Source organism: Channa argus, chromosome 19 (assembly GCF_033026475.1).
Source record: "Channa argus isolate prfri chromosome 19, Channa argus male v1.0, whole genome shotgun sequence".
NCBI lineage: Eukaryota > Metazoa > Chordata > Actinopteri > Anabantiformes > Channidae > Channa > Channa argus.
This window is the reverse complement of record NC_090215.1, coordinates 14598388-14626075: the sequence shown is the minus strand read 5'-3', so window position 1 is coordinate 14626075 and position 27688 is coordinate 14598388. Positions and strand designations below refer to the sequence as shown.

General features: G+C 39.9%; 1 protein-coding gene across 9 annotated transcripts; it reads left to right on the top strand.

Moving 5' to 3' along the window:
• The first annotated feature begins 830 nt into the window (after window positions 1-830).
• On the top strand, window positions 831-27285 carry myom1b (myomesin 1b). 9 transcript variants are annotated; one of them, XM_067486110.1, is made up of 40 exons: window positions 831-983; window positions 1346-1535; window positions 3320-3454; window positions 3569-3743; window positions 5802-5959; window positions 6136-6228; window positions 7386-7474; window positions 7697-7738; window positions 8548-8709; window positions 8994-9155; window positions 10305-10446; window positions 10680-10879; window positions 11403-11456; window positions 11563-11687; window positions 11795-11978; window positions 12094-12268; window positions 12350-12471; window positions 14540-15019; window positions 15855-16051; window positions 16150-16276; window positions 17579-17763; window positions 17852-17966; window positions 18360-18516; window positions 18606-18712; window positions 18805-18849; window positions 18954-19090; window positions 19198-19342; window positions 19909-19968; window positions 20252-20319; window positions 20433-20546; window positions 21450-21537; window positions 21625-21663; window positions 21769-21874; window positions 22105-22268; window positions 22577-22613; window positions 23148-23170; window positions 23617-23672; window positions 23839-24054; window positions 26572-26713; window positions 26797-27285. In XM_067486110.1, the coding sequence occupies exons 2-40, from the start codon at window positions 1402-1404 to the stop codon at window positions 27033-27035; spliced, it is 5199 nt and encodes a 1732-aa protein (XP_067342211.1). In that variant the 5' UTR covers window positions 831-983; window positions 1346-1401; the 3' UTR covers window positions 27036-27285. The 9 variants fall into 9 exon arrangements, with proteins under 9 accessions (XP_067342211.1, XP_067342214.1, XP_067342217.1 ...); XM_067486113.1 differs by having other exon boundaries at window positions 14540-14557; window positions 26797-27284; XM_067486116.1 differs by lacking the exon at window positions 14540-15019 and having other exon boundaries at window positions 26797-27284.
• The last annotated feature ends 403 nt before the right edge of the window (window positions 27286-27688 follow it).

Below are 27688 nucleotides of genomic sequence, written 5' to 3'. Positions count from 1 at the left end.
CGTGCTTACCAACACTGCATCATGTGGGTAAGGGCAAAAACTCAACAGAAGGCCTCTGAAGTGTTAGTGACATTGTCTTGGAAACTTGCCAGGTGTGTGTGTTAAAGTCAGTTTCCAGAACAATATCCAAGCGTCTTTGGCAGCACAAATTCAATTTGCCTTTATGTAACAAACAGCTAAATCTTTTTTTATGGCAGTTAATTTTCATTTATATTTATACGTCATGTTCGCATCAAGTGTGTTCTTTTTCTACTAAAATTTTCATTTTATTCATTTAGGTTCATTTTTTAGTAGGTGTTTATGAAACAGGACAACAGAGGACATTTGTGTCCTTCCTCAAAAGAGAGTGAGACTGATAGAGAGAGTGACAATGACACTGTAGCAGGTATTCATCGTATTCATCACGTGAAGTAAATAACAATAGCGCGGCCAAAGTTAGCAACACTTGCAGCTGAGACTGCGGCAGTAAAATAAAAAGACAAGACAAAAGCTGCTGGAAGTTATGCAGCAGAAGATCTTGATGAAATAAATTAGAAAATAAATACTGAAATAAACACAAGATAAATAAAATTTTAAAAAACGACCAACGCACTTAAGTTTGTAGGTTTTGTTAGATTCAGGACTAGACCTTATGTCAAATGGCTTATGATGGGTCACAAAAAATAACAATACAAACAGTGACTTGTGTGTTCACCTGCATATCAAACATTAATGCAGATTGTCAGAGAGCTGCTCCTATAAATATGTTGCACTGTGGGAGTTGACTTGTCCCTCAGCTCTTCTCTCAGCTATATTTATCTCCACCCTCACCATAAAAGGCTGTGACTGCTGCTTGGACCCTCTGGCGAGGGCCAATCTTATTTTTGTTGTGTAGACCGCAGCCCTGTAGGCACCTACCTGTAGGTTTGCTGGGATAGCAAGCTTTAAGTGGAGTTGGACCATCGTTTCCTTTAAAGCTTGTAGTTTAAGGGGTTTTGCCTGGGGTAAGTGACACCTGTTGTGAAGGGATAGAATGTGAAGTGCCTGGTTGTAATTGTTGCATTTTTCTGTTTAAGCATGGTGAAAATGTGGCTGGTGGCCTGAATTGAATGTCTTTGCAGCTGATACTGCAGGTTTGACGATGGTGAAAACACCATTCCGGTCATTCTTTTCTTCTTTTGATAACGTAACTGTTATGTCATTTTTATTAGCATCAGGAGTTTTTAGATTAGCTTTTCATAATTCATCATAAAGAAAATGTTGAAGAAAATGTAAGCATGGACAGTGTGTGAATGCAGTTTATAGTAAGTAATGATGAATCTATCACAGCTGTTGATCAATCTTTTCTTAAACACCAACGAACCAGACAGAGAAACAAAAACCCACTCAGACAAGTAGCTCAAACACGGAGCGGGCTGCAGCATGTCTGGATCTATACCATTCTACCAGAAGCACCATCGCCACTATGACCGTGGCTATCGCAGCAGGGAAACTGAGTCTAAAATGAGCCAGTACCGGTCCAGCAGCAGATACACTGCTGACAGCAGAAGCAGAGGGTAAGGAGGAGGAGGATGGAGGGCCATACCTTCATCAGTCTACCTCTTTGTCAAAGGAAGCTCCTACTACCCCTGTAACACTTCCACTGCCACGTACTCAACCCCAACTGATCAAGTTCACCTTCATCACTCGGGTTGGATCACTTCCCTGTCACAGCTTTGGGGTCATCTCTCCTGCTCTGCGTCATTATTGACAACCATAACCATCTTTCACCCCCTTTTAGACCTCTTTCACTCTGTCACGCTCAGTCACACCCAAGAACTACTTTGAATCCTGCATGAAGCTCTTTGCATGAAATCTGAGACATGCCCCGTGTGACTTTAGGCTTGATGTCAAACTTTTACATTGAACACATGTATCACTGTTTGACCAGCTGTGAGGAAAAGCACTGTCATGTAATGGATAAGTTATGGTTTATTACAGAAATATAATACTGACCTGTGAACACCATGTTGGAGGGAAAGTAAGAAGCTCTGGACTCTCACTCTTTTCTACTTGAACTCTTGTTTTAAATACTGTCTTGCTGCTTCATTTCATTTTATACAGAAAAGGCGAGAGTTTGGGAGGGTGGTTGGTTCTGTTGCCCAGATTCGTTAGTTGTCTAGTGTTTTCATTTGGAAAATATTGTGACTACAAATGTGATTACAAGAGTTTTTGTCTGTAAATTTGTGCTGTTAAATGAATAATGAATTAATGACAGAGGAGCTAATTTTGCAAGAAAAGGTTTGGAATTTAAAAAAAAAAAGTGCAACCCAAACTTTTACAGTTGATCTCCCACAATGTTGTTATTATGACTATTCATCATCCGAAAGTGAGTTTTTTTTATTAAATCTTGAAATAACAGAAGTCTATAGCAAGTTTACTTTTTCATGTACTGGCAAAGCTTTAAATAACCTCACCCAGAGAGTGTGAACCAGTCAGAGGGCTTAGGTTTTACTAACACCATCTGATCTTTGCCTTTACACTCATGACTGTGGGCTGCTGGGCAACACACCAGCCACTTAATCTGTGCTGAGGTGAGGAAAGGAAGATTATGATGTGATGATGATTTAACAGTATGAGTGGTAAAATAAGTTTGATAATCGTATTACCAAGACACAACTGCATTTAAAATTAATTTATTGGGAATAGTTGCGGCCCTGTAGCTGGAAAGTCAAGCTACTTTCAATGGCCAGTGCTAAAAGGACACGGACAGACACAGGAAAGATCACGTTCCTGTTATCTCATAATGTGAACTCCCACCTCCAAGTGAGTGGGTCTGCAGTGTACAGCCTGGAACACTCACATATTTAGAAATAACCGAAAGAGCTCTAAAGCTGCACTGGCTTCAGTGTTTTTGTGTTGTGTACAAACTTGACTTTTTGCCGATTTTATTTGGATCTATAACAGGGATAAATACCTGATTTATGGCACGTCAGGAATTCAAACACAGCTATACTATTAGCTATAGTGCAATGCTTCAACATTTTTTGAGAGATTTATTGGTGTAGTTCACAGCGTGTAAATTGTACTGTGGTAGAGAAAGCGTTTGAGATGTAAAGATTGATTAATAATTATAATCAGCAGTCCTCAGTGATGGTAACATTGTCTTTAAATGCCTTGGCCTTTTATGATTTTGATTTTTATGGGTAGGTGCAAAAATGCTACAATCAGCACTAAACTTTCCCACTAAACTCATTCACGTCTCCTCTACTTCTGACCATGGCTTCACCCCCCACATTCTGATGTTATGTTATTAGTTGTCTGGCAGTGTGCCAGGCTCATGGTATTTTGTATGTCTCAGACTTAATGTGTCTTCACATTCTGGGCTTGAGGAGAGCAGACTGAGCCCCCTGCCCAAAAGACCAAAGCCAACTTACTTGGCTGTGGATAAAGAGAACCAAATCATCGGCTATGTAGTGCCTATCTTCAGGGGCAGGTAATGAACTCTTCTCCATATGAAACTGGATTTATGCCATTCACTTAAAGTTATTTCAGTTTTAATCCTGTGCCTTATTCCCTACATCCACGGCTCTGCCCTGCTGACTCCTAGTCAAGAGTTTGCTACAGGACTTTCAGATACAGAGGAGAAAAGGGTGAGGGACACAGCTGCATACATGGCCAACAGGGATTTGTTCACCAGTGGTCTGGAGATGGAGAGGTCAGAACAGATCTCCAGGAAGGATGCCATGCGCGTGTCAGCTGAACGCATTTCCCAGAACAAAAGGGTCAGTGAGGGGCTTTCAAGAAAGTTTTCAGGTCATTCAGAAAACCCCAATCTTTTACTAAAACATGGATGACTTATTTTGTTATCAAAACAGAAACTGTCGCTTGATTGTGACATCAGCAGAGATTTTTTTCCTGTCCTTACAGAATATTCTTTTTTGTTCATGAATCCAATTAGTGACATCACCGATTTTAAGTGATATGACAGCACACCATTCTACAGAAATTGTTCTTCTGACATGCATGATGTTTTTAATTTGTTGTGTATGACATTCCCTTTGACACTGTTTTCATTTTATACAAAATTTTAAATGTTACATCACTGTAGATGGGAAACAAAAGTCATGACATAAGTACTTGTGTCATCGCAGTCGAATGTTGTTTCACAGCATCATAGTAGAGTTTCCTGGCATCACAGACACAGGCCCGTCTTCTGTTATTTGTGACATCACACTAAGGTTGGCTTCTGTTACCGGTGATGTCACAGTAGAGCATTTGTCCTTGTGACATCACAGAATGGCTTTTTTTACTCAGTATATGATTGTGGATTGCTCTTTTTGATAGCATCACACAAATTGTTGCTTTTTTTTAAGCCCGAGTATAATTACAGTTAATCGCAGCTGTGCTTGGAAATGCCAAGTGCCTGTGGCTAAGTGGTTGTTATTACTACTCCTTACACAAGAGAGATATTTATGTCCTTGGGTGATTATGTGAGATAGTACCCAGCCCTTCATTGAGTATCATAAAAGCAGCAGTGACCCCCCTCACTGTATTCATCTCTCCCCACTCTGCCAGACAACCTTAGGACTGAGTGACAAATTCCTTAGGAGATCGTGTTTCTTGAGACATAGGAAAGCAGTGTCCCATGAGTGTTGTCATATTATGTGCTGAGTTACTGGATGCGTAGCAAGACAGGTCCTCGACACCCCCAGATGTTCATAGGACACACGCACATTTACACTCATGACAAATTACAGCTGAATGCACAATTTTTTGACCCCTTACTTTGAAATATTAGTTTTCATCAACATAATTCATAATGCAATGCATAGAGCTAGTACAAACGTTCCTTCATCATTAGAGTAAGAAGTGTATAAAAAGAAATTTATAGTAATGAAAATTAGATCAGTGCAAAATTTTGTATCCTGCTTTGTGTTCACACGAGTGTATACTAGGTGTGCTGCCTTTTTCTAGAAGTAAATAAAGGCTTTCTGCATTCGTTTCTCCCAAACAATCCAGACTTGTGCAGACTATGCTCGACTACGGAAATGAGAATGTCGCGTGTGCCTCTAAAGACTTTGTCGTGCTCCCTGCTGTTTGTTTCGAATTCTTACATAACTCTTGAGCACGTTTACTAGCACTTCAGTTGCCCATGGTATCGCAAAATGTCTGGAGTTATTTTTATATAGCTTTCCATCTTTATAAAGGTTTACCAATTTCATTTTAAGATTTTCTTCAAGCTTTTTTTTCTGATCCCATTATTTTTTATTGCTCTCTGCTTGAGACTGCCCCTGAAGAGCTATAAACAAATTCAAAGTGCAACCGCGTTGTAACAAACCTCATGTCACTACACTAAAAGATGTGAAGATCAAACACCTGATTTTACATGTTAAAGTTAATGACCTAGAGGGTTTATCAAGGGGGTGGCAAACCTTTTCACTGATATGATTTTTATTATTTTACTATAACCTTTTTTTTATACACTTCTTGACCGTTGTTGTTACTGCTAATGGTGAAGGAACATTTGCGCTAGTTGAAAATGCATTAAATATCATATTGATGAAGAATACACTATTTTACACTTTTTGCAGTTTCAACATATAGGGGATGCAAATGTTTTCATGCAGCTGTCCATGGAAATGTGCATACACCTTGCATGTGTGGAACAAATGAAACCTCGTTGGGATTTTGCTCACTTTGTACGTGTGCTTTGTTTCTGCTTTAAGCATGCACTTTGGCTTCCTGGTGAAGATAATGGGGGTTTTGTGTTTGGTGTTATTTATTGGCAAAGAGAGAATTGTCCTGGGGAGTTTATTGTTAAGGCACTGTTCTGTGTTTAGATCCATGAACACGAGGAACATTTGAAGCGCATGAACGAAGACAGCCTGATGCATCCCCCAGAATTTGTGATTAAACCTCGCTCCCACACTGTGTGGGAGAAGCAGTGTGTGCGGCTGCATTGCACTGTCAGCGGCTGGCCAGACCCACGAGTCGTCTGGTAGGTCACAGCCATTCATCACATACTGTACAAGATAACCTCAAATCTGTCCACTCAGCTTCCTTTTCCGTGTACTGTCCATGGCTTGGTTATTTACAGCTGGATTCCGTTTAATAATCTGTTTTAAGATCTTTCTGCTTTTTTTTTCCATCGTGTTTTCTATCTTCCACCACAAGGTACAAAAACAATGTGGCAATTGACCCACTTACCAACCCTGGCAAGTATAATCTTGAGAGCAGATACAACGTGCATTCACTGGAAATTAACAGGTAGGTCTCGCTTCACAGTACCTAAAATAAATTGTCCTTAAAAAAGCAACTGCCTTTATATTTCATAATTTAATATTCAGTCCAACTATTAGCATTTCTTTTTCTTATGTCTTAGTCTCCTATTGGCGGCATCTTAGGCCCTTACATTTATGTTTATTGGATCAATTTGAATGCATGTGTCCCACTGTGCCTCTCGGGGTAATTATTGAAACTTGGATTTCGACCATCTGCCATTTTTTGCAAAGCAAGTACTGTATCAACTCACTAGCTAATGGTAAGATGTGATGGACCAGTTTACTGGCCAAAATCACTTTTGATTGAAAAAATGATATCAAAATGTTCTTTTGGATACAGCATAAATTCAGAGATAAATCAATGTAAATAGCCTAACGGAAAGTGTAGTTTTTAGTATAATATATCTTTGCATCATTAATTGTCCAACACGCCGTAGGATTGAATCAAGTAATTACTGTTTAAACTGTTTTTGTTGATACTTTTCCTTGAGTTTGGGGGTGGGGCTGCCCTATGTTGTACAGATTGTGAAGCCCTGTGAGCTAAATTTGTGCTATGTCATATAAATAAAATGGGTTATATAAATAAATTATTGTTCAAAATGATGATCAAAGAGCCTGGATGTATTCACAGTGCATCTACGTTAGCATTTGTTCAGTGGAGTGGAAAGAACCAAAGTTCCAGATTTATTTGTGGGATGGTATTGTTGCCTAACAGATGATCTGGACACGAGCTGCGCTATTTCCAGGCCACTGCTGATCACAAAGAGCTAAAGAGTTAAGATCAGATTTCTACAAGCAGCAAAACTCCGAAGGGTTGTCACAAATGCGATTACTTCGACATTTTCCCATTTTAATAGAAAAGCTTTCCTGGAGTCTGTTACGTACCTTCCACTCCAGATACTTTCATGTACAGAGATCTAAACCACCTGGTATAAATGACATCACCAGTGATGTCTATTTATTGCCAGAGTATTCCTGGCTGGGAGTCATGGAACGCTTTACAGTCAGTGCTCACATAGTTGGTTTTATTTACATGGCTCAGAGAGCTGGGTTTGAGAAGGGGGAAGTGCTGTCCACGTGAAACCTACAGAGAAAGAATGTTCGGATCATGGACACTAATCATCTGATGCTCTCTTCTTTCAGATGTGATTTTGATGATACAGCACAGTATCGCGTCTCTGCCATGAACTCCAAAGGGGAGCAGTCTGCATTTGCCTCCATCGTTGTTAAGAGTAGGTGTCGCCTTAACCAGCACTGTCGCACCCCAATTTTCTGGACGTGAACAAATGCCAAAAAAAGTTTTTTCGTAGTCACAGTATTATTCATATCACAGAAAAAGCAGTGTATTCTCCAGCTCAAAATACATTAACTCAGACCTAACTGTTTAAAGCGTTTACAGTTTTGATGTGTTTCACTTAATACTGTAATTAATGGTGGCTGTTGCTCCTCCGTAGGGTTCAAAGGGGAAGTTGATGAATACCTGCCAAAACCCAGACGTAAGTGTGAAATCACTGGTTTTATTATTTATGTTATGCTGTATCGTGTTGCTACTGTTTCACTGCAGAACTTTCCTCATTACCTAATCATCATGATTCAATAATTAGCTTTTTTTTAATAGCTTTTTTTTTTTATGTTTGTCTGCAGTTTAGTTTGAACTGAACATATACATTAAAATCAGTTTATAGTCATCAGTTTAATTAAACAAATTATTACTAGAATTACTAACTGAAACAAGTTAGTGGAGTAAAAGTGCTAAATGCATGTTCTGTGGGTCTCTCATGACAAGTGACCTCATGACAAGGGGCTGGAAACGCTTGCTCTATGTTGTATAGACAAGTTCAGGGTGCAGTTTTCAAGGTAACAGGGTTTGACCTGTCCCATGTCCACTCTTTTCTATGTAGAGTTCAGTCTATTCTCTGTTCTCCTCAGATTGATAATATGGACTGGGTCCTGGGTCCTGGGTCATCTGGCAGTGATTTATTTTTGTAGCAGCACTTCCAGGCCTCTGTTGTGGAGAGGTTGAACAACAATATGTGTAACATTGCTCTGACTGTGGCAATCACAGCTATATTTAATCTTAAAAACATGTAAATTATTAGAATTCAAAGAATTCACAAAGTCCCTGAAGTCACTGAATATTAACTGTTTCATCTCCAGTGTTTTGATATTTATGTTTTCTCTGTGGATATAATGATGGTCTCCATAACAGCCCATTATTTTTATTTTTCCACTTGATTTGAAAAAACTAGTCTGAATTGTTAATATTCAATTGCTCAGATTTTGCTGTTTTTTTGCTTGTTTGCAGTTGGCCCAGTGTCTGAATATGGCATCACCTTCCAGACTCACATTGTTGATAAGTTTGGTGTGTCATTTGGAAGAGAGGGGGAGACAATGAGTCTGGGGTGTACGGTTGTCATCTACCCTGCCCTGCATCGCTACCAGCCAGAGGTCCAGTGGTACAGAGATGGTAGGTAGATGACTCCAACAATAAATGATGTGCATTCACTTTTCAAAGACCTTTACGAGCAGATGCCCACTGCATGAAGTCAAAATCTCTGTTTCTGTGCTGTATTTTGTGTTTCGGTGGTGAGATGATGAGGTTGTCAAATCAATTATTTGCTTGATCTCTTTAAAAAATGTTATGTGGTCATTTTGTACAATTAGACTTTTCCAATGCATTTTTACCCATAAAACTTAGAAAAAAAGAAACATATTATCCATCCATGCTGACACTGATGGCCTCTTTTCCAGATGTTCTTCTGTCTCCTTCTAAATGGCACCACATGCACTGGAGTGGAGACCGAGCCACGCTGACGTTCACACACCTCAACAAAGAGGATGAGGGACTCTACACCCTGCGGGTCACAACCAAGTCGGGTTATGAAACCTACTCAGCCTATGTCTTTGTCAGAGGTGGGTTTGCAACTCAAATAATGTAAATGTCGTAGATCTTGCTCTAATTTTGTCCGCAAGCCTGAGACTCCTTTTGAGGACTGCAGTTGTGACCCCTTCAGGGCCATGCTATGTGTTAATATTCAATATCAAAACATCATTTAACCCTATTCTCAAATCCTTTACACAGAAATAGGAAGGATCCTCAACCCTTCTTTAAAATGCTATCTATCTAAAGCATCACAGAGATTTTTTACTGCAACACCAGTCAACACAAGCTGAGTGCAGTTTGATTCCTCCTACTTTGTTGTTTTTGCCAAGTATGTCATCAGATCAAGGTCAAATTCATAACAGAATGTCCTCTGGCACTTGATGACAATACCACACTTAATAGTCAAAATGTTAGACTGTGATTGGGTGGCTAATATGGAAAAAGTGGTAAGTAACACTTATCTTTGCTTTTCTCAAAGATTTGAAACTTCTACAAGAGAACCGCTTGAGCATGATAGAAACTAGAACCTTCTGCTCCCCTTTTGCAGCTCAGGGTCACCCAGTAAAGAAAAGGCCAGATACAGTCTCCATAACAAAAGGCTATATGAGCCTGTCTGGAGTCAGGCTATTCTCAGCTATGGAATGAGTGAGCAGAGATACTGTAAATATCAGCTTTAAGAAGAAACAATAAGCTGCACAGTCTCTTAACTGCTCTCTATCTTTTCATTCCTGAGCCATAAACACTGCCAGGGTCATAATCATCTCCATTAGTGTCCTCTCTCAGGTCACAGAAAAAGTGGACAGTTTCTGCCATAGTTTTCTAAAGACCAAGCAAAATGTGGACCGTTAGGAAACATATTCTTCATTAAGAACATGCAATATCTCATCCTCTTTCACTCTGGGGGGGGGGGAGTCTGAGTAATGCTGTCTTCCTGCTGCTGATTACATTTGGCTTGTGTTGGGGTTGAGGCCCTGAGACACTCCTGGCATTGAGCCAGGCAGTTACACAGCTCTGCACACTTAGAAATAACAGGACAATAAACGTAGTTCATTGAAGACAAGTGATTGGCTCAAAGGTAAAAAATAAAATAAAATTAATCTGAAAAAATGTATCAGACTTGTCTAGATTATAGAGAGTATATTAACTGACACTCCTGCTGGTGTTACTGTATTTTTTAGATGCTGATGCTGAAGTTGAGGGAGCTCCTTCTGCTCCTCTGGACGTTCGCTGTCTCGATGCCAACAAAGATTACATCATTGTCACGTGGAAGCAGCCAGCTGTCGATGGTGGCAACTCCATTCTGGGCTACTTTGTGGACAGGTCAGTTACTGTATTTAAAAACAACTATTAAATATTTTGCTTCACACCATCTGCATAATGTAATTTCATTTCTGAACATGAGAAATGGTAAATGCTTTTACTTTCATTAGATTCTTTATCGTTTTTAAAAGTTTGCTCTAAGTATTTTTTCTATGAAAATTAAGATTATTTAAATGTGTCAATATGAAGAAAAAAAGTTGTATTCATGATTTAAATGTATAATATGTGCACAGATGTGAGGTTGGAACCACCCACTGGATCCAGTGCAACGACACACCTGTTAAGTTTGCGCGTTTCCCTGTCACTGGCTTGGTCGAGGGCCGTTCTTATTTCTTCCGTGTGCGTGCTGTCAACAAGATTGGCATGAGTCGCCCGTCCAGAGTGTCTGAACCAGTAGCTGCCATGGATCCAGCTGACCGCGCCCGAATGAGAGGTACTGCAGCCAAGGCTTTAAAGAGTTTTATCACTGTATCTCATAAAAGTAAAATTATGAAATAACTAAGAATTGTAATAACCTTCCTCTTCGTCCGGGTAATCTGGTATCCTTCCACAGATCCAAAAAACATGCATTTTAGGTTAATTGATGAATCTAAAATTGCCCATAGGTGTGAATGGGAGTGTGAATGGTTGTCTGTCTGTGTGTCTCTCTGTGGCTTGTGATAGACTGGAGATCTGTCCAGGGTTGTACCCCGCCTCTCGCCTGATGACACCTGGGAGGCTCCAGCTCCCCCTCGACCCACATAGGATAACCGGCTACAGATAATGGATGGATTAGCTTCCTCTGCCTCCACAGTGTTAAAAAATCTTTGTTGTATTAAATTCAATTTAATTGTTCAGGAATGTTATTAAATGAAGTGACCATTGCCATGAAGTAACCATTTATAAAAATATTAGTTCTCAGAAACAGCGCTTTTCCATTTGAAGTCCCATTTATGTGATGATCATGTATTTGTCAGGTACTTCTGCTCCCTGGACCGGCCAAATCATTGTCACAGAGGAGGAGCCTGCAGGTAGGAAATCTCATTTAAGAAACCAAGATTTGTACCAGCCATAATCTCAATGACATGCAGTAATATGAAGTCCAGGTTTGTCACATTATCCTCTTTTAACCATCAGAGGGTGTTGTTCCTGGCAGACCCCGGGAACTGCAGGTGACAGAGGCAACCAAGAACTATTTGGTGCTGAGCTGGAAGCCACCTGGGGAGAAAGGCCTTGAGGGTGTCATGTATTATGTGGAAAAGGTATATTTTTCATGTTTAAAAGAAAGTGGCCTTAAATATAAATACAATCCATGTTTAAAAGTCAGTGTATCTACGATGTATGACGTACCGTCTCCTTTGTTTGTCAGTGTGTCTCTGGCACAGACAGCTGGCAGAGGGTGAACACAGAGATCCCAGTCAAGTCTCCTCGCTTTGCTCTGTTCGACCTCGCCGAGGGGAAATCCTACAGCTTCCGCGTCCGCTGCTGCAACTCTGCTGGTGTTGGTGAACCCTCTGAGCCGACCGAGCCCACCACAGTTGGAGACAAGCTTGGTCTGCAAACACACACACATACACACATACACACATATATGCATGTTTTACTAAAGGCAGCGATAGTTTAGTCTCAGTTAACCCCCGAAAAAATGTACATTGTTCCGCTCCACAGATATCCCATCTGCCCCAGGCAAAGTCATTCCCACGAGAAACACAGACACGTCAGTTGTTGTGTCCTGGGAAGCATCTCGAGATGCCAAAGAGTTGGTGGGATACTACATAGAGGGAAGAATTGTGAGCAGCAATGAGTGGGAGCCATGCAACAACAAGCCAGTAAATGCTACCAGGTACATTACACTTTAATCCTTATTTATCACAGAGTTTTACAGAACTGACATTTTAAAATCAATTAAACATTTTTGTTGCAGGTTCACCTGCCACGGTCTGACAACAGGAGAGAAGTACGTGTTCAGGGTGAGAGCTGTCAACGCTGCAGGGCTCAGCCAGTTCTCCCAGGAGTCTGAGCCTGTGGAGGTGAAAGCTGCAATTGGTGAGCAAAACAAAAGGCTTCATTCTGTACTAAATACAAGAAGCTGAGGTAGTAGTCAGGGGAGACTGAAAATCAGAGTTAATCTGTTATTTTTTCATTCAAGTTGTTTCTCAAAGGAAAAATACTCTTAAGTAATGTTAAAAAACAGCTGTGGTGTTGTAGCTTTTTTAACTTTGATGCACACACAAATTATGTCAATGATATTAAACCACAAATGTTGAGCTGTTACTCCCTCACAGTCATGACAGCAGAGGTGTAACAGACAGTGAAGTACTCATCTTCATTTTTTAAATTGGAGGAAAAAAATAGAAAAACAGAAACTGAAATGCGAAGTAGAAGCAAGTGAGACAGATTGAGACAAAGTAAGAGATAATTTAAACAAAGCTTAATGTTGTAGGAAATTTCATGAACAAATTAGCATTTTTTGGGGTATTTGATGATGAATTATGTTGTAGTCTACTGTTTCTTGAGACATGTCTTCAGCTGTTTTTATCATCAGCATCTACACTCCAACACTTTCTCCACCATGGCCCCACCCTGTCACGTTAGTCTCCACTGTTGTATGCCCCCACATTCCCACCCCCCTGTCCAGCCACATCTACCCCCACCACCTCCTCCACCCGTCCCAGCCTGAGACAGGGTAAGGACTTGTAGACTTCCTCTAATTTGGGTCAGTTTGATCCAATTCAGCGGTTGTTACAAACCAGCCCAATGTCACGCACCACCACCACCATCACCCCCAGCACCACCATTATTCCCCAACTATCCTGGGCACAAGATGTGTCGGCAACCTTACATGGTCCTAAAGGTACCAACACATACACCCACCCCCCCAACACTGGTTCCCTTACACTGAGTTTTTCTGTCTTTACCTCTCTGTTATCAGCTAACCCAACATTGGTATTGTTCTGTTTAATGGTTAATTGAATATTAATGACTAGACTTTAGATTGGTATAACTCTAGTTTATCACAACACACAAAGACCCATGACACAGTGCTGCCAGATGGTCTACTTCTTACATGAGTGGGAAGATAAAGACGTTAGGCATCTCATGATAATTTGGAGTTATTTTTGTACTAGCTGAGGGAAGGGTTGCCCTGCTTTTTAAAGCCCAGTAGTATGACTGAGACTGTCTGAACTGAGTCAAGCTTGACTAAAAAACAGTAGGACATATATCATAGCCATCAATGTCTTTTACATGATAAAAACAAAAAATGACATCTAGTAACTTATTTTATTACTTTAACATGGAATTCCTCTTTAAAGTTGAGAATCAATCATTTGAATGGAGTCAAGTAACACAAATAAGCATTTTTACATTATCAAGACGAGCCCACTGAAAGTCATGCAGAGCAGCAGAACAATACTACTGTCAGACATGCTTTTTCAGCTTTCCTTCATTATAACTAACTTTTAACCTTTGGATGCCACTCATTTACTGGTCAGCTTTGTGCTGAGCATCACGCTTTGTTTGACCTTATTAAACACACTTAGCAAGAATGCCAATGTGACGGCAAGCAACCTCAATAGTAATGTTCTCAGAACACTGCTATTGATACTTTGCAGCTCAAAGGTTTCTGTTCTGAGAAACAAAGTAAAACAGGAGGTCAGTTACGATCATCTGGACTATTTCCTATGAATTAGATCATATTGTATGCTGCAGCTATCAGTCTCAATGCAGCAACTCTGAGTGAAAACCTAGGAGTGACGCAATCCATTGGCATCGTTGCTAAAACACAAGCAGTGTTTTATAAAGGATTGGCACAAAGCCTGCACACCCACGCTCCATGGGTGCTCGACTTCACTTGCCTGCATGTTCTCAGAATCACAGTCTCCTCACATGGATGTCACTTGTTGGCCATCTTGTCTTCATTTTTCACTCCCAGACTGATGAAGACATTTTACTCAGTTTAAATGTAATGATCCGGTTTTTTTCTTTTCTTCATGCTAGTCTCTCATTTGCTGCAGTTTGGCTGTCGTGTGATTGGGAAGAGCTGTGACTTATAAGTGGATTTTCTGTCTGTTTTTTAAAAGCCTCTTCTGCTTCTCTTTGCTAACTTCTGTAGGGGGCGGCATCCCTCATGGTGTGTTGCCAGAGATGGGGCTGAGGGGTAATATGTGCCAACTAACCGAGCACAGGCCACGCTGGACGGGCACGCATGAAACTGTCCAGTCCCCCCCTGACACTATGCAAAAGTGCAATAAAAAAGCTCAGGCTGACACTGAAGCCAGGGAGGGGTGCAGGGCTGCTAGCTCAGGGCTCACAGTGCTCGACCCTGTGGAGAGGCAAAGCAGTGGGGTCAAAAGAGGCTTTGTGTCCTGGGCACCTGGCCTGGCCAAAGAACTGGTCTCAGAGTCTGTGTCAGATTCAGTTTTCAACTCACTTACCGACATAGTCACAGTTCAACATTTAGACCCAGTCACTGCTGAGATTCAGGATCAGGCTGCTGAGACAGCCGAAAAGTCTGAAGCTGGGCAGGCATGTAAGTTCTATGTAGATGCTTCTGCTAATCGGGACACAGAGAGGCCCAAGAGAGAATGGACAGGTGAGCAATGGTCACAGTTGAAAATGCTTTTCAATGAATCCAGAAAAAAACTAAAAAAACTCCATACTTAGGATCCTTGAAAAGATTCTACACTGACTTTTTAAATATTAGGAGAAGCATTTCACAAGCTCATTTCCACATGCAAAGACAGGAAATACTGCATAATAGTGAGTAAACGGATGTTCTTCTCTTTAAGGTAAGTCCCTGTGAAACACCAACAGACCTTAACCCAGTCACGCTTGTTCTGCTGGCCACCACATTCCCAAAACCTCCTCACTTGGTGGCCTGGTGTCAGTCTCCTGGCACTTCAGAACCTGCCATTTCTCTGAGTACCTACAGCACTTTAACACACAAACACACACAAAGTGTGGCCTGGCACGAGCCAGTCAATCACATCCTGTACTTGGGTCATCAAGCAACACAACAGGAGGACATGTGTCCTAAACCCTGAGACCGTTAAACTTGGGACTTTATATAGCAAGAACTTTGCTCTATCGATACATTGATGTGGATTAACATTCTCCTGGATTACATACATTATCCTGGATTAACTATCCAGGAAAGTAAGTGACAGAATAGCAAATACTTGCTGTAAACAACTATGAAAAAGTTTCCAATAAAGAGACACTGAAGCTCAACAAAGCTACAGTAAACTTATGAAAAACACATTTGTAAAAAACATAGGATCGAGAAATGAAAATTTATTAGCACACCTGGGCAGTGATGTAAAAAGCATGTGGGAATTAAAGGCACGCACTCATTTTGTGCTTCAGTCTTTTATTACCTCACCCTGTTCCCCTGCTGTGTTGTTTATTTGAGTTTTCTGTCATCTCAGCCGCCCCTACTCCACCCTATGGCATCACTGTCCTGGAGTGTGTGCGTGACGCCATGGTGCTGGCCTGGAAACAGCCAACCTTTATTGGAGGGGCTGACATTACCGGCTACTTTGTGGATTACCGTGAGGTGACCGATGGCGTGCCGGGGAAGTGGTACGAGGGCAACATTAGACCTGTCAGCGAGAGGGCGTATAGAGTAAGAATCAAGTATTCTTCTCAATCCAAAACTAAAATTGTAGTTTGGAAGACAAATAACTCATTAGAAAAGTTTTGACATCGTTTGTTTGTGTGCAGGTGTCCGACCTGAAGGAGAACAGGAAGTACCAGTTCCAGGTGCGAGCGTCCAACATAGCAGGTGTTGGCCTCCCATCACTGCCCAGTGATACCTTCCTCTGTGAGGAGTGGACCATTGCTGTACCAGGTTAGTTGGGCCACTATGTCCACCTACTGAACTATGGAGAAAAAAAAAGGTTTCGAACATCCTGAGAACCAGATAAGGAAAATATAATATATATAATATATAAGGAAAATAAAGTGCATATGCAGTCTTATTCTTTACAACAGTATCTTCATGTCGTCATATGTATACTGTCACTTTTGGCACTGGAGGAAGCAAATAACTCTTCAGCACTTTAGCACAAATTGGACCAAATAGAGTTTGAAAGCTGTTGGATTAAATTAAATTATGGGAAATTTACGATCCAGTGGTTTTGGATGTTGACCAATAGTAGGGACAAAAGGTCCAAACGTCTTAGACTGTCACATTCATTCATCATCCAGCTTTGTGAAAGTACAATATCAGAAAACTTGGTAATCACACAATCCCATTGTAGCTATAAAATATATTTTGATAATAAATATTAATACAGACTCAAGGACACTGTAAAAACTGTCAACAAACAATTAAAACAGAAACAGATCTTGTATTAAGTATGATAATAGAAAACATATATGGTATTATTGATAGTTACACTATCAAAGGTGCAGCAGAGCAGGGGAGGATCTATAAATTTCTTATGCCAGTGGCCAGACTGGGGCACACACTTAAAATATGTTCGTGCATTTGGAAGATTTGGAAGAGTTACAAGGTTCACATTTTTAAACTTTTTTGGAAATAAACTGAATTGTTAATAGGCATAATAGTGTGTTAACAAAGTGTTCAATGATAGAAATGATAAATATGTAACAAAGGCTTTACTTCATAGGGGACAGGTTAGTCTTAAGTCTTGGTTGTGAGAAATGTTTAGGTTTCCACTCATATCTTTTCCTTGTGTGTGTACAGGGTGACTGGCCGCTGCTGGATAGATTTAAAGTACAACTGGTTAACACAATGTATTTTTTTGAAATAACATCATCATCCTTCATATTATTAATCTAAAGTCTACGAGATTGGTTAGTGTGGACTCCACAAATTGTGTTGGGTCTAAATAGATGAAGACTGCATATTATAGTGATTTCTAACCATTTTCTAATACGGGTTATTGCAGTTCATCATTATGTCTTTATGTACAGGTGTACTTACCTCCACACCTGTATCTGAGTTTATTTCCATAAGGTTGCTCTTGTTCACATAAAATAATGGGAACAGGGAATAAGAAGTCGGTGTGCATAAGTACAGTACATGCTGTACCCGTTCAGCATTAGAAGAACACAATCCAACCTACTGTGGTTTGGGTATGTAGCTATTTCCAGTGTGTTTTTAACAATCCTTTTGGTACCTCAGGACCTCCTCATGATCTGCAGCTAAGAGATGTGCGAAGTGACTCCGTGGTGTTGCTGTGGAAGCCACCCATTTACCAGGGACGCAATCCGGTTAACGGCTACTACGTTGACATCAAGGAAGCGGACTCACCTGAGGAGGCGTGGAGAGGGGTCAATAACAACGCAACGGAGAAGACGTTCATCAAGGTTACAGTCATCTACTATCTAAAAGATTTATTTACACATGTGGCAGCAGCTGGTGTGTGTTATCTGGCTGTTTTCTTTCATTTCACAGATAAAGAATCTGAAAGAGGGGGAGACGTTTGTGTTCCGTGTGCGCGCTCAGAATAAAGCTGGTGTTGGAAAAACTTCAGACGTCACAGAGCCAGTTCAAGCTCTGACCAAACCAGGTGATGTAACAGGAAGCAATTATACGAAGAATTTCCCTGCCATCTAATTAAGTACTGTTTTGTAGTGGAGTACTTAAATAAACATTTTGTACTTTAAGTACTGTAAATTTTAGTTTAGTTTAGAGTAAATAAATTAAGTGCTACTTCTATTTGTAGGCTTTTCTTGCTTACATGTTTACTTGAGCAATGGGCTTGTGTACAATGTAGGAAGGTGACAGAATTACTTCAAATATATTCACACAGCCCACGGTGTGCTGGAAAAACTGAAATTAATCTCCGGTTTGCACCTTAAGAATTGAGGTTTTTACATTAGTAACGGGAAAAAAATGTGTTAATCAATGTTAAGCGTGCCTTTCAACTCCAAGTGTTCCCTGTACTGTGTGTGTGTTTCAGGCACCAAGGAGATAGTTGTGGATGTTGATGATGATGGTATCATCTCCCTGAACTTTGAATGCTGCGACCTGACTCCTGACTCTAAATTTGTGTGGTCCAAGAATTATGAGGAAATCACAGACACTTCCCGCTTAACTACTGAGACCAAGGGAAACAAGTGAGATGGGTTTCTTTTTTCTTTTAAGTTGAGACCTTTTGATCATCGACACTGTTTTATTATTACTCCGACACTGTGTTTTTGTGCAGGTCAAAAGCTGTTTTCAACACACTAGGGGAGGAGGACATTGGCATTTATTCCTGTCTCGTCACTCACACTGACGGGGCTTCGTCTAGTTACAATCTCTCTGAGGAAGGTAGGCTGCACGCACCAGAAAACAATGGAGATTCCAGGAGTAAAAGACATAAATAAACTGACCTCTGTAACAGAATCTTTTATCTTTAACAGAGCTGAAAAAGCTGCTGGAGATCAGCCATGACCATAAATTCCCCAGTGAGTGTTTTACCCTCTCATCCAGTCATTGCTGTTTTTAAGAACGTCATGCACGGGACATTTTTTTTTTGAGCTGGCTTTTAACTTTTTTTCCTTAAATCTAGTTATTCCCCTGAAGTCGGAGTTGGCTGTGGAGCTGCTGGAAAAGGGCAGAGTTCGCTTTTGGCTGCAGGCCGAGAAAATTTCAGCTAACGGAAAAGTGGATTACGTGTTCAATGATAATGTTCTGTCTCAGGGGGAGGTCAGCAAGAAACAAAAGGAATCAATCTGCAGTATTTTTTTTTTTAGGTACGTGAGCCTAAAATGTTTTACCCTAAGAGTTCTGACACTGCCACCCTTGTTCTGTAGAAATATAAGATGAACTTCGACAAGAACACCGGTGTTATTGAGATGATCATGGAGTCTTTGACCTCGGCTGATGAGGGCACCTTCACCTTCCAGCTGCAGGATGGGAAAGCTACAAACCAGTCCAGCTTGGTACTGATAGGAGACGGTATGTCAGCATCATCAAAACACAGAAAACATCCAACATTGTAGCAAGCTGAAAAGTGAGAGTTTCCTGCCTCATAATAATAACTATGAGAAAGCAGTGGGTTGCCTTAATATTTAACAATGATTAATACCAAGGCACTGGGTAAGTGGTTCGAACCAAGTGTCCAAGTGTCTCTGGGCAAGACACTGAACCCCTAACAGCCCATTCCCATCCCCAGCTGTGCAGTGCCGGTCCAGGCCAGGTGGAGATTTTTTGGAGGGGAAAGGCATTCGGCATAAAAACTGTACCAAATCGACATGATGACAATGATCCACTGTGGTGACCCTGAACTCACGGGATGAGCAGAAAGGACAAAAAATAAATAAGTTAATTAATACCAATACAGAGCTCAGCTATTCTACATTCTGGACACTGGAGGGCAGTGAATATACTATACCAGGAAGCACATTGTAAAACTGCAAACCAATCAGGATGCATGTTGTCACATAATTCAATAGCAACCAAACACATTGTTACATAAGGACAGATTAAGTGAACCATTACAACACAACTCTTTTTATTTGCAGTGTTCAAGGGGCTGCAGAAGGAATCAGAGTTCCAGAGGAAAGAATATTTCAGAAAGCAAGGTATGAGCCACTTGGTAACAAACATTACAACTTTCATTATTAAACAACCTGCCGATTAATTTATTCTAGATGGAAAAATTAAAATAATATTTATACAATGACTATAACAGTGGTGCATGACGCCAGCGTTTTTTTCTTAAATAAGGATTTGTTGCAGATAAACTCTTTGCTGACTAATTAAGATTCCAGTGCTGCACTGTAGTAATTCTTGATCTACATTTGTATTCTACTGTATTTAAGTTTTTTTTTTTTTTAGCATTTATGCCTGCTGTGTTTACTCTAGGCCCTCACTTCATTGAGTATTTGGGTTATGAGGTGACACCAGAATGCTGCGTTTTGCTAAAATGCAAGGTGAGACAGAACGTCTTTACCAAGCTGCACTACTGTGTGTGTGCGTGAGTGAGTGTGTGTGTGTGTGTCTTGTGAAGCATTCCGGTGCATTCTTCTGCTGTGCTGCATTTCAGGTTGGCAACATAAAGAAGGAGACCTCTGCACACTGGTACAAAGATGGACACGAGATCAAAGCAGACGAGCACCTGGGCTTCACAGAGGGGGTGCTAAAGCTGGAAATAGCTCAGGTAAGAGAGGAACAAAACCTGTGTGAAATGTTTTTTTATATGTATATTTCTGTACTGTTTGTCAGTGAATTCATTTGCATATATAACTGTGTCCAGTGGTATCTCTGTTGAACTTTGTTTATGTCCATGCTCCAAAAATATACAGATTGTTCACATTTTGTGGGCATATTCCACATTGATTTTAGTCCACAAGTACCCAAATTAAGCTGTACTTCATGTATGGCTTTTGAGTAGGAGTAAGGTATAGTCAGTTTTTTGTTTTTACTATTTTAGTAACAAAACAATCAGCATTAACAGCTTTCATGTAACATCACATAAAAAACTTATCAGTACCATTATCTTAATTCATGCTACATTTTGGACTTATCACTTTCTTCCTGTTGCTGCACTCTCTTCTCTTTTTAATGAACTCTTTTCTCCTTTGTCTTTTTAACCCTTTCTTTGTTGTTGAGGTCAAAACTCATTCCCATCCCATCGTTTTGTCTCTGAATGTCTTTTTAATGGCATGCCGTACAGTGGCAAGCCATCCTTAATATTACATATAAACGTGATGTCACATGTGTCCCATTTCAGCGCGACTCCCCCGCAGCCACAGCAGACGACGATCTAATCTGGAGAAGACTAAAAGTTGGGATCAGTTATCTGTTGTCATCGTGGCCCAATGGCCACTTCTGGTTTTTCCGTTTTGCCTGAGAATGCTTTGTTTTTTTATTTTATTTGATTGTTTGTTAGTCCGTCTGCTTTTTTGCTTTTGTGTCATATATGTGTTTTCTGCAGCATCCTTCGCAGAAGAGAAACGCTTGCCTTTTCAGATGAATACAAATCATAATCCTTTACAAAATCTTGGTGACATTTGCCGATGTTTTATGACTGAGTTTGACTTTAGTGCCCTGTCTTTGTCAGATTTCCAAGAAGGATTCTGGTGTGTATGAAGTTGTTCTGAAGGATGATAGAGGACAGGATACTTCCAAGTTGAATTTGAAAGACCAAGGTAACCTTAAGACCATACACAAAAATAAAGTCAGCCGGGAAAAGTAGCAAATATGACTTCTAATGATCAAATCTCATTCTCTTTAAGGTTTCAAAGATTTGATGAATGAAGTTTTCAATTTTATTGGTAGGAAGAAACATTTTGGACCCAAATGATTCTGTACTTCATTTATTTACCCAAAAACAAAGATTTTTTTTGATGATGACCTTCCGGTTTTTTCTTTGCTTGCAGCCAATTCCTCCACTCCACTGAAGATCACAAGCACAGAAGAAGGCATCCGACTCTACACCTTCGTCAGCTACTACAATGATTTACTCCAAGTGACATGGCACTACAAGTGAGCTGGCTCTTCGTGTTTATGTAAAAGCAAGCCTATGCACATATGTGCTGACACTGATTAGTTACTGTACCAATACTTTAAAACATAATGCTCCATCTCAGTGTTTTTCTCATAAAACTATCAAAAAAGGTTATTTTAATTGTAGATTTCCTCATTCCAGAGTAAAACGGTGCCCTTAAGTTTAAGATTTCAGTCCTTACTCCTAATGTTTCTGTATTGTCTCACAGGGATTCAGCCATTGCCTTCTCTGAACGTATAAAGAGCGGTGTGGTGGGGGAGCAGTTGTGGCTTCAGATCAAAGATCCCACAGAAAAAGACATGGGCAAATATGCCATTGAGTTCTACGATGGAAAGGGGGGTCTGAGGAGGTCGGTGGAGCTGGGTGGTCAAGGTGAGACTCTCAGTGTATTTACATTTTCTCGGTATGTCACAGGGACTTTATACTATGGCATTACTCAACTTTAATATTAGTTATATTACCTTTGACTCTCTTTCTTGTCCATTACAAGACAACATAAGTACAGTCAGCCAGGTTCTAATATCTGCATATCCAGTGCGGAAGGCCTGTTTGAAATTTGTAGCTTTTAATTATGGCTTATTATAATTATTATAATGATAATATTACATAAACATTGAATTACTGTTAAGCCAATCTGCTTGGATAAGTGATTCCGATTCTTATGACCTTTTTTCCTGCAGCATTTGATGACGCCTTTGCAGAATTCCAGAGACTCAAGTAAGCGGCCAACTATTCTATTATTTGCTTTTTGCAGTCTCAAACATGTTTTTATCATAATATTAGCTTTATGCAGTGCTTCACATGACTTTAGGATTGCAAACCCACACCCACCCCCAACCTCAAAACTCGGCACTGCTCCCATAGTTTCAAACACACAGACAGTCACTTTAAAAGTCTCTGAGATAATTTAAACTATTTAAAAGCAGGTCCTACAGACTGACCTGAGGGAGGACACTGTCCCATTCAGATTTGCAAAATACTCACTCAGCCAGCTCCAGCTGTTGTAGATGTAATGCAAATTGACACACACACACACACACAAAAAAAAAAAAAAATTAGACTCAATTTAGTTTCATGTGCTACCAGTCTGCATTTAGCCCATTCTTACCAACGCCCAACCTGGTGCACCTTTCACAGTTGACGCAACACATGAAGACATATTGTATTCATGCAGATTAAACCTTAAAGTTTCACTTCTGATTTTCACCACGTTACATTTAATTTGTTGTTCCCTCTTTTTTACGTACTCAGAGCTGCTGCTGTTGCAGAGAGAAGTAAGTAATACCGTGTTTACCAGGGTTTCACTTCTTCATATTTTTATCTTGATGCTGTAGCTACCTAATCTAGCTCCAATAAATACTAACTGACAAAGTATTAATATACTCCAACCAGCTGCTGCTACTCGCTAACACACTAAGTTACTTGTTGATTAATTTTGACCCTTATATTTGAATTACTACAATTTTTTTTATCATAGTTTGTTTAACAAATTTAGACTCGTTTCAAATAGAACTATTTTTTAAACTCTGTATACATTTTCTGTTGTCCTAGTGGAGTACTTGTACTTTTCTACTTTGCATCCATTGTAGAGCATGTATTTTGTACTTCAGCTTGGGTAAAGAATTTGAAGTTGTTCTGCTTATAGTGCAGCACTTTATTTCTATTTTAGAAGTGTGATTGATGAAAATGTATTTTTGGTAATTACTGAATCTTCTTTTAGACCGTGCTCGAGTAGCTGGGGGGCTTCCTGATGTGGTCACCATCCAAGAGGGCAAGGTAAACAGTTTCTGGTGCCTCTAATGAAAAGAGGTTTGCAGCACAATCAGGCTTACAAGAAACTAGATGACACATGCCGTGTTAAACTGTCCTCAAGAGTGATGCCAGTGTTAATACTGTGAAGAATGATACTATAGAAGTATATTGTTTGTTATTCCTCCCACAGGCTCTCAATCTCACCTGCAACATTTCCGGCGACCCAATGCCAGAGGTCACCTGGTTGAAGAACGACAGGGAGATCACATCGGATGACCACTGCATCCTGAAGTTTGAGTCTGGCAAGTTTGCCAGCTTCACCATCACCGGTGTGAATACAGCAGACACCGGCAAGTACAGCATCCTGGTGAAGAACAAGTACGGCACAGAGAGCGGGGACTTCACCGTAAGTGTCTTCATCCCCGAGGAGGCGGGCGGCAAGAAAAAATAAAAGCGGTCCAAATCTTGTCGTAAATATGTACAAAAGAGAAACACTGGACACAGTTAAAAAGGCGTGAGGATGTTTTAGATTTTTTGTGTAGCATATAAAGATATCTCTAGAGGTGCTGAATCTCCAATTTCCAGCTGTTCAGAGAGAGTGTGGTAATAAATATTTAGACCTTTGTTCCAATTACAAGAAATCCAACAGAACATAAACTAAACAAAAAGGTATTTGTGACATTATGCCCACTCAAAATGTGCAATGTTTGTTTGTGTAAAATTGTGGCCAAATTACCATTAATGAGTTTAAAAGGACAAATGTAATGTAACTTTATGGACACAACACTAAGTCATACAAATCATGGAGTTAATGTGGAGTGTCTACGAAAAAGGAATATGAATGTTTTTTGGGTGTTTTCTCCCATTTGCTACAAATTACTTAGACTTTACTGCTTTGAAGTCATTGTTGCATGTACAGTAGCAAGTTTTCATTAAGGTGCACTCAGGTGCTGATGACAGTGTAGAATCCTAGAGATTTTAGATACAATACTCCATAGGTACAGATGAATTACCAATAAAATGTTTGTTTCTGCAACAAACAAAATGAAACAAAAAGATATTGTTCTTACTACAGCCTGTGGATGTATTAAGAATAACAACAATTAAAGCAAGAATGTCTTTGAAAAGCAGTAAAAATACATGCATGCTTTGGAAAACAATTAATGTGCACAGAGTTTGCAGCAAATGGGCTAAAACTTTAACCTTCAGTGTACATCAGAATACATTTCACAGTATTTTACATTTTGTCCTGATTTATTGTTTGTTCCACTTTATCCCTTTACATTTTGTGATCACTTCATTGCCTCCCTGTGTGAAATTCACTGTCAACCCGTTAATATCAATGATATTCACCATCACATCCCATTTGCAGTCCATCATTAATGTTTATGACAGTGATATGATGATGTTGACACTGCTGCAATGAATATTGCGATGACATCACAGCAGTAGTGATGGTTACTTCACATCCACTGTTTCTTGATGAGACTAATAAAAATGAGCATGTACCTCCCCACTTCTTCCTCCTCCTCCTCCTTTCTGAGTTGTCTCACTTTGGTTCAAACACAGTTCACTTTCACTCTCGTTTCAGTTGATTGTTTCCTTGTTCACCCCCCAGTATACTCGGACAGCCGGAAGATCCACCACCAGCATGGAAAACACCCCCCTCTCTACTGTAATCCAACCCTGAGCTAAATATCTGTTTTTGAGCTGTTACTTGAGGTTCGCTTGATTGGTGATGCTTCAGAAACAAAACTAAAATTGATCACAAGCACCAACATCAAGCTCACCTGAATGCAACAGAGAAAACTAATGTTTTTTCCTGTTTTGTCTATATCCACCAGCATCTGGTACAACTTTTCATTTTTCTGATACACATGACATTCGCGACACATTAGAAAGTGAGATCTGCTCATTTATCTGCTGCTGTTAGAGAACATCATGTTAGGTCACAAAATGACAAGAAAATATGCAGAGCAAGTGTGTGTCTTTTCAGTGTGTCTGTAAACAGTTAAAGGGACCTGCCAGAGATTTTGCAAGTCGGAAAAAAGTGTGAGAAAAGTGTGTGAGAATGTGATGTCATTGAGCAATCTCAGGTTGCAACTGGGGGAATTTATATTGAAAGATGCGTGAGTTTACCAGTTACAGAGAATCTAAGCGACATATCACCTGATGGGAAGTCTCTGTTGTTTTTCTTTAAAGTTTACCCATATTAGGCACAATAATTCAAGGAGTTTGACTGTATCATTTTTGCAAAATATATCCATATCAGATTATCAGGTTAGTGTGAGACCGGGATGTGCTTTTAGAACTAGAATAGAATTAGTGTGTAATATCCAGCACAGACACAGCTTATACAATACTGTCTTGTTGAAAAAAGCAGCTTGGATAAGTCGTTACTCTCTTTTATAATTTCATCCTGTCATCAACTTGACACCGAGGAAAGACTGGGTTATTAATTATAAAGGAGGTTGAGTGAAGCTTATTTAAAGTATATTTATTCATTAAGGACAAAATCCCAAAACAGTCTCAGTGGGCTTTACAATTTAATCAGCAGACCCCTGTATCCTAAAACCTATGGATCAGATAAAACCAACATACCATTTTGTCTTTCTCTGCTCAAATTGTTTGGGAAACAGTAAATAGAATACAATGCACACAAGCTCATAAATGAAGGTACTATAAAAATTATCTTGAATAGAAATCAAAGTGATATGGTTAGATTGCTTATTGGATAGTTTGCAAGGTGTCATTGTTTGTACTGTTGTCAAGAGGATTTCTTTGGCTTTTCGTATTTCTGGGGTAAGTAGTGGATTTTTTTGTTTTTTGTTTGTTTTTGGCTGACAGTTGATATTATTGTAGTTTTTTAATTTTACTTTTTTTTTTACATGCTAATATCTAACACCCCTTTGTCTCCTTCCAGCTCGAGGTCACAGAGTGTACACCTGACTTGGGAGTGACTTCATATTGGACTGATGCAGAAGGAAATGTGGTGTATGGTCCAAACTCCCCAAGGGAAATGATGAAAACCGCAGTCACTGGAACAAAAAAGCAGAAGCGAAAGGGTGAGAGCACTGGAAGGAAATATGCGAACAGAATTGTCTAATTTTGCCTTGACGGAGATGAGATAATGTTTGTTCTTTTGCAGAATCTCTAATTAAGAACCTTGGCATGAAAAGGGTTGAAGACGAGAGGAAGGAGAGGAAAAGTGAGGACTTAGCAGTGCAAAAAGATGAGGAGAAGGTTTCTGCTGCAGCAGAACTGAGAGCTTCTGATCTGGAGCAAACTAAGGATGTAAAAGAAGAGATTGATCAGTCAAACGTCACTGAGCAGCCTGAACTACAAGCCGCGATTCCACCTGACACACAGCCAGAAAACATTGAGTAACTGTAGTAAAGTATTTGGTATTCACATCCAGATTTAGGTTTGCTGTGAGCTTTAACATCTACTGTGATGGATTTGAATTTATCGTAACTTGGATGTTGCATTTGCTCTTGCCACATATTAATGAAAACAATATTCCACATTTGTGCTAATTGAAAGTATACAAAGTATTTACAGTTTTAGTATTACATTTAGTTTGCCTTCTTTTGATTCGGGAATCTAATATATGTTTGTCACGGACATCATGTTTACTTGAATAAAAGAGGCTGTTGAAATTGTGTCTCATTTGTTACTAACAGGGCAAGAAAATTTAGACTAGAGTTACATGGATTTCTGAGGCTTAAGGAGGCACTGTAGTCTCTTGTTAATGGAAGAACACGTGCAAATACATTTCAGTATTACATGCTTCACAAAAAGAAACACGTTGTTGTGTGAAAATCTTCTCAGTTTAGGAAATCCCACCGTGAGACAACAAGCGGTAAACTGACTCAGCTTGTATTTAACGGGGAAATGAAATTTTCGACTTCCCCTCCAAAACACTCCATTTCTCCCTTCTTTCATTTCTTTTCAGGATAGTATGAAAGCACAGAAATGTATCAAATTCCTGACAACGCCCCATCACCTGAGTGGTGACCTCTGACCTCACTGTGATCAAT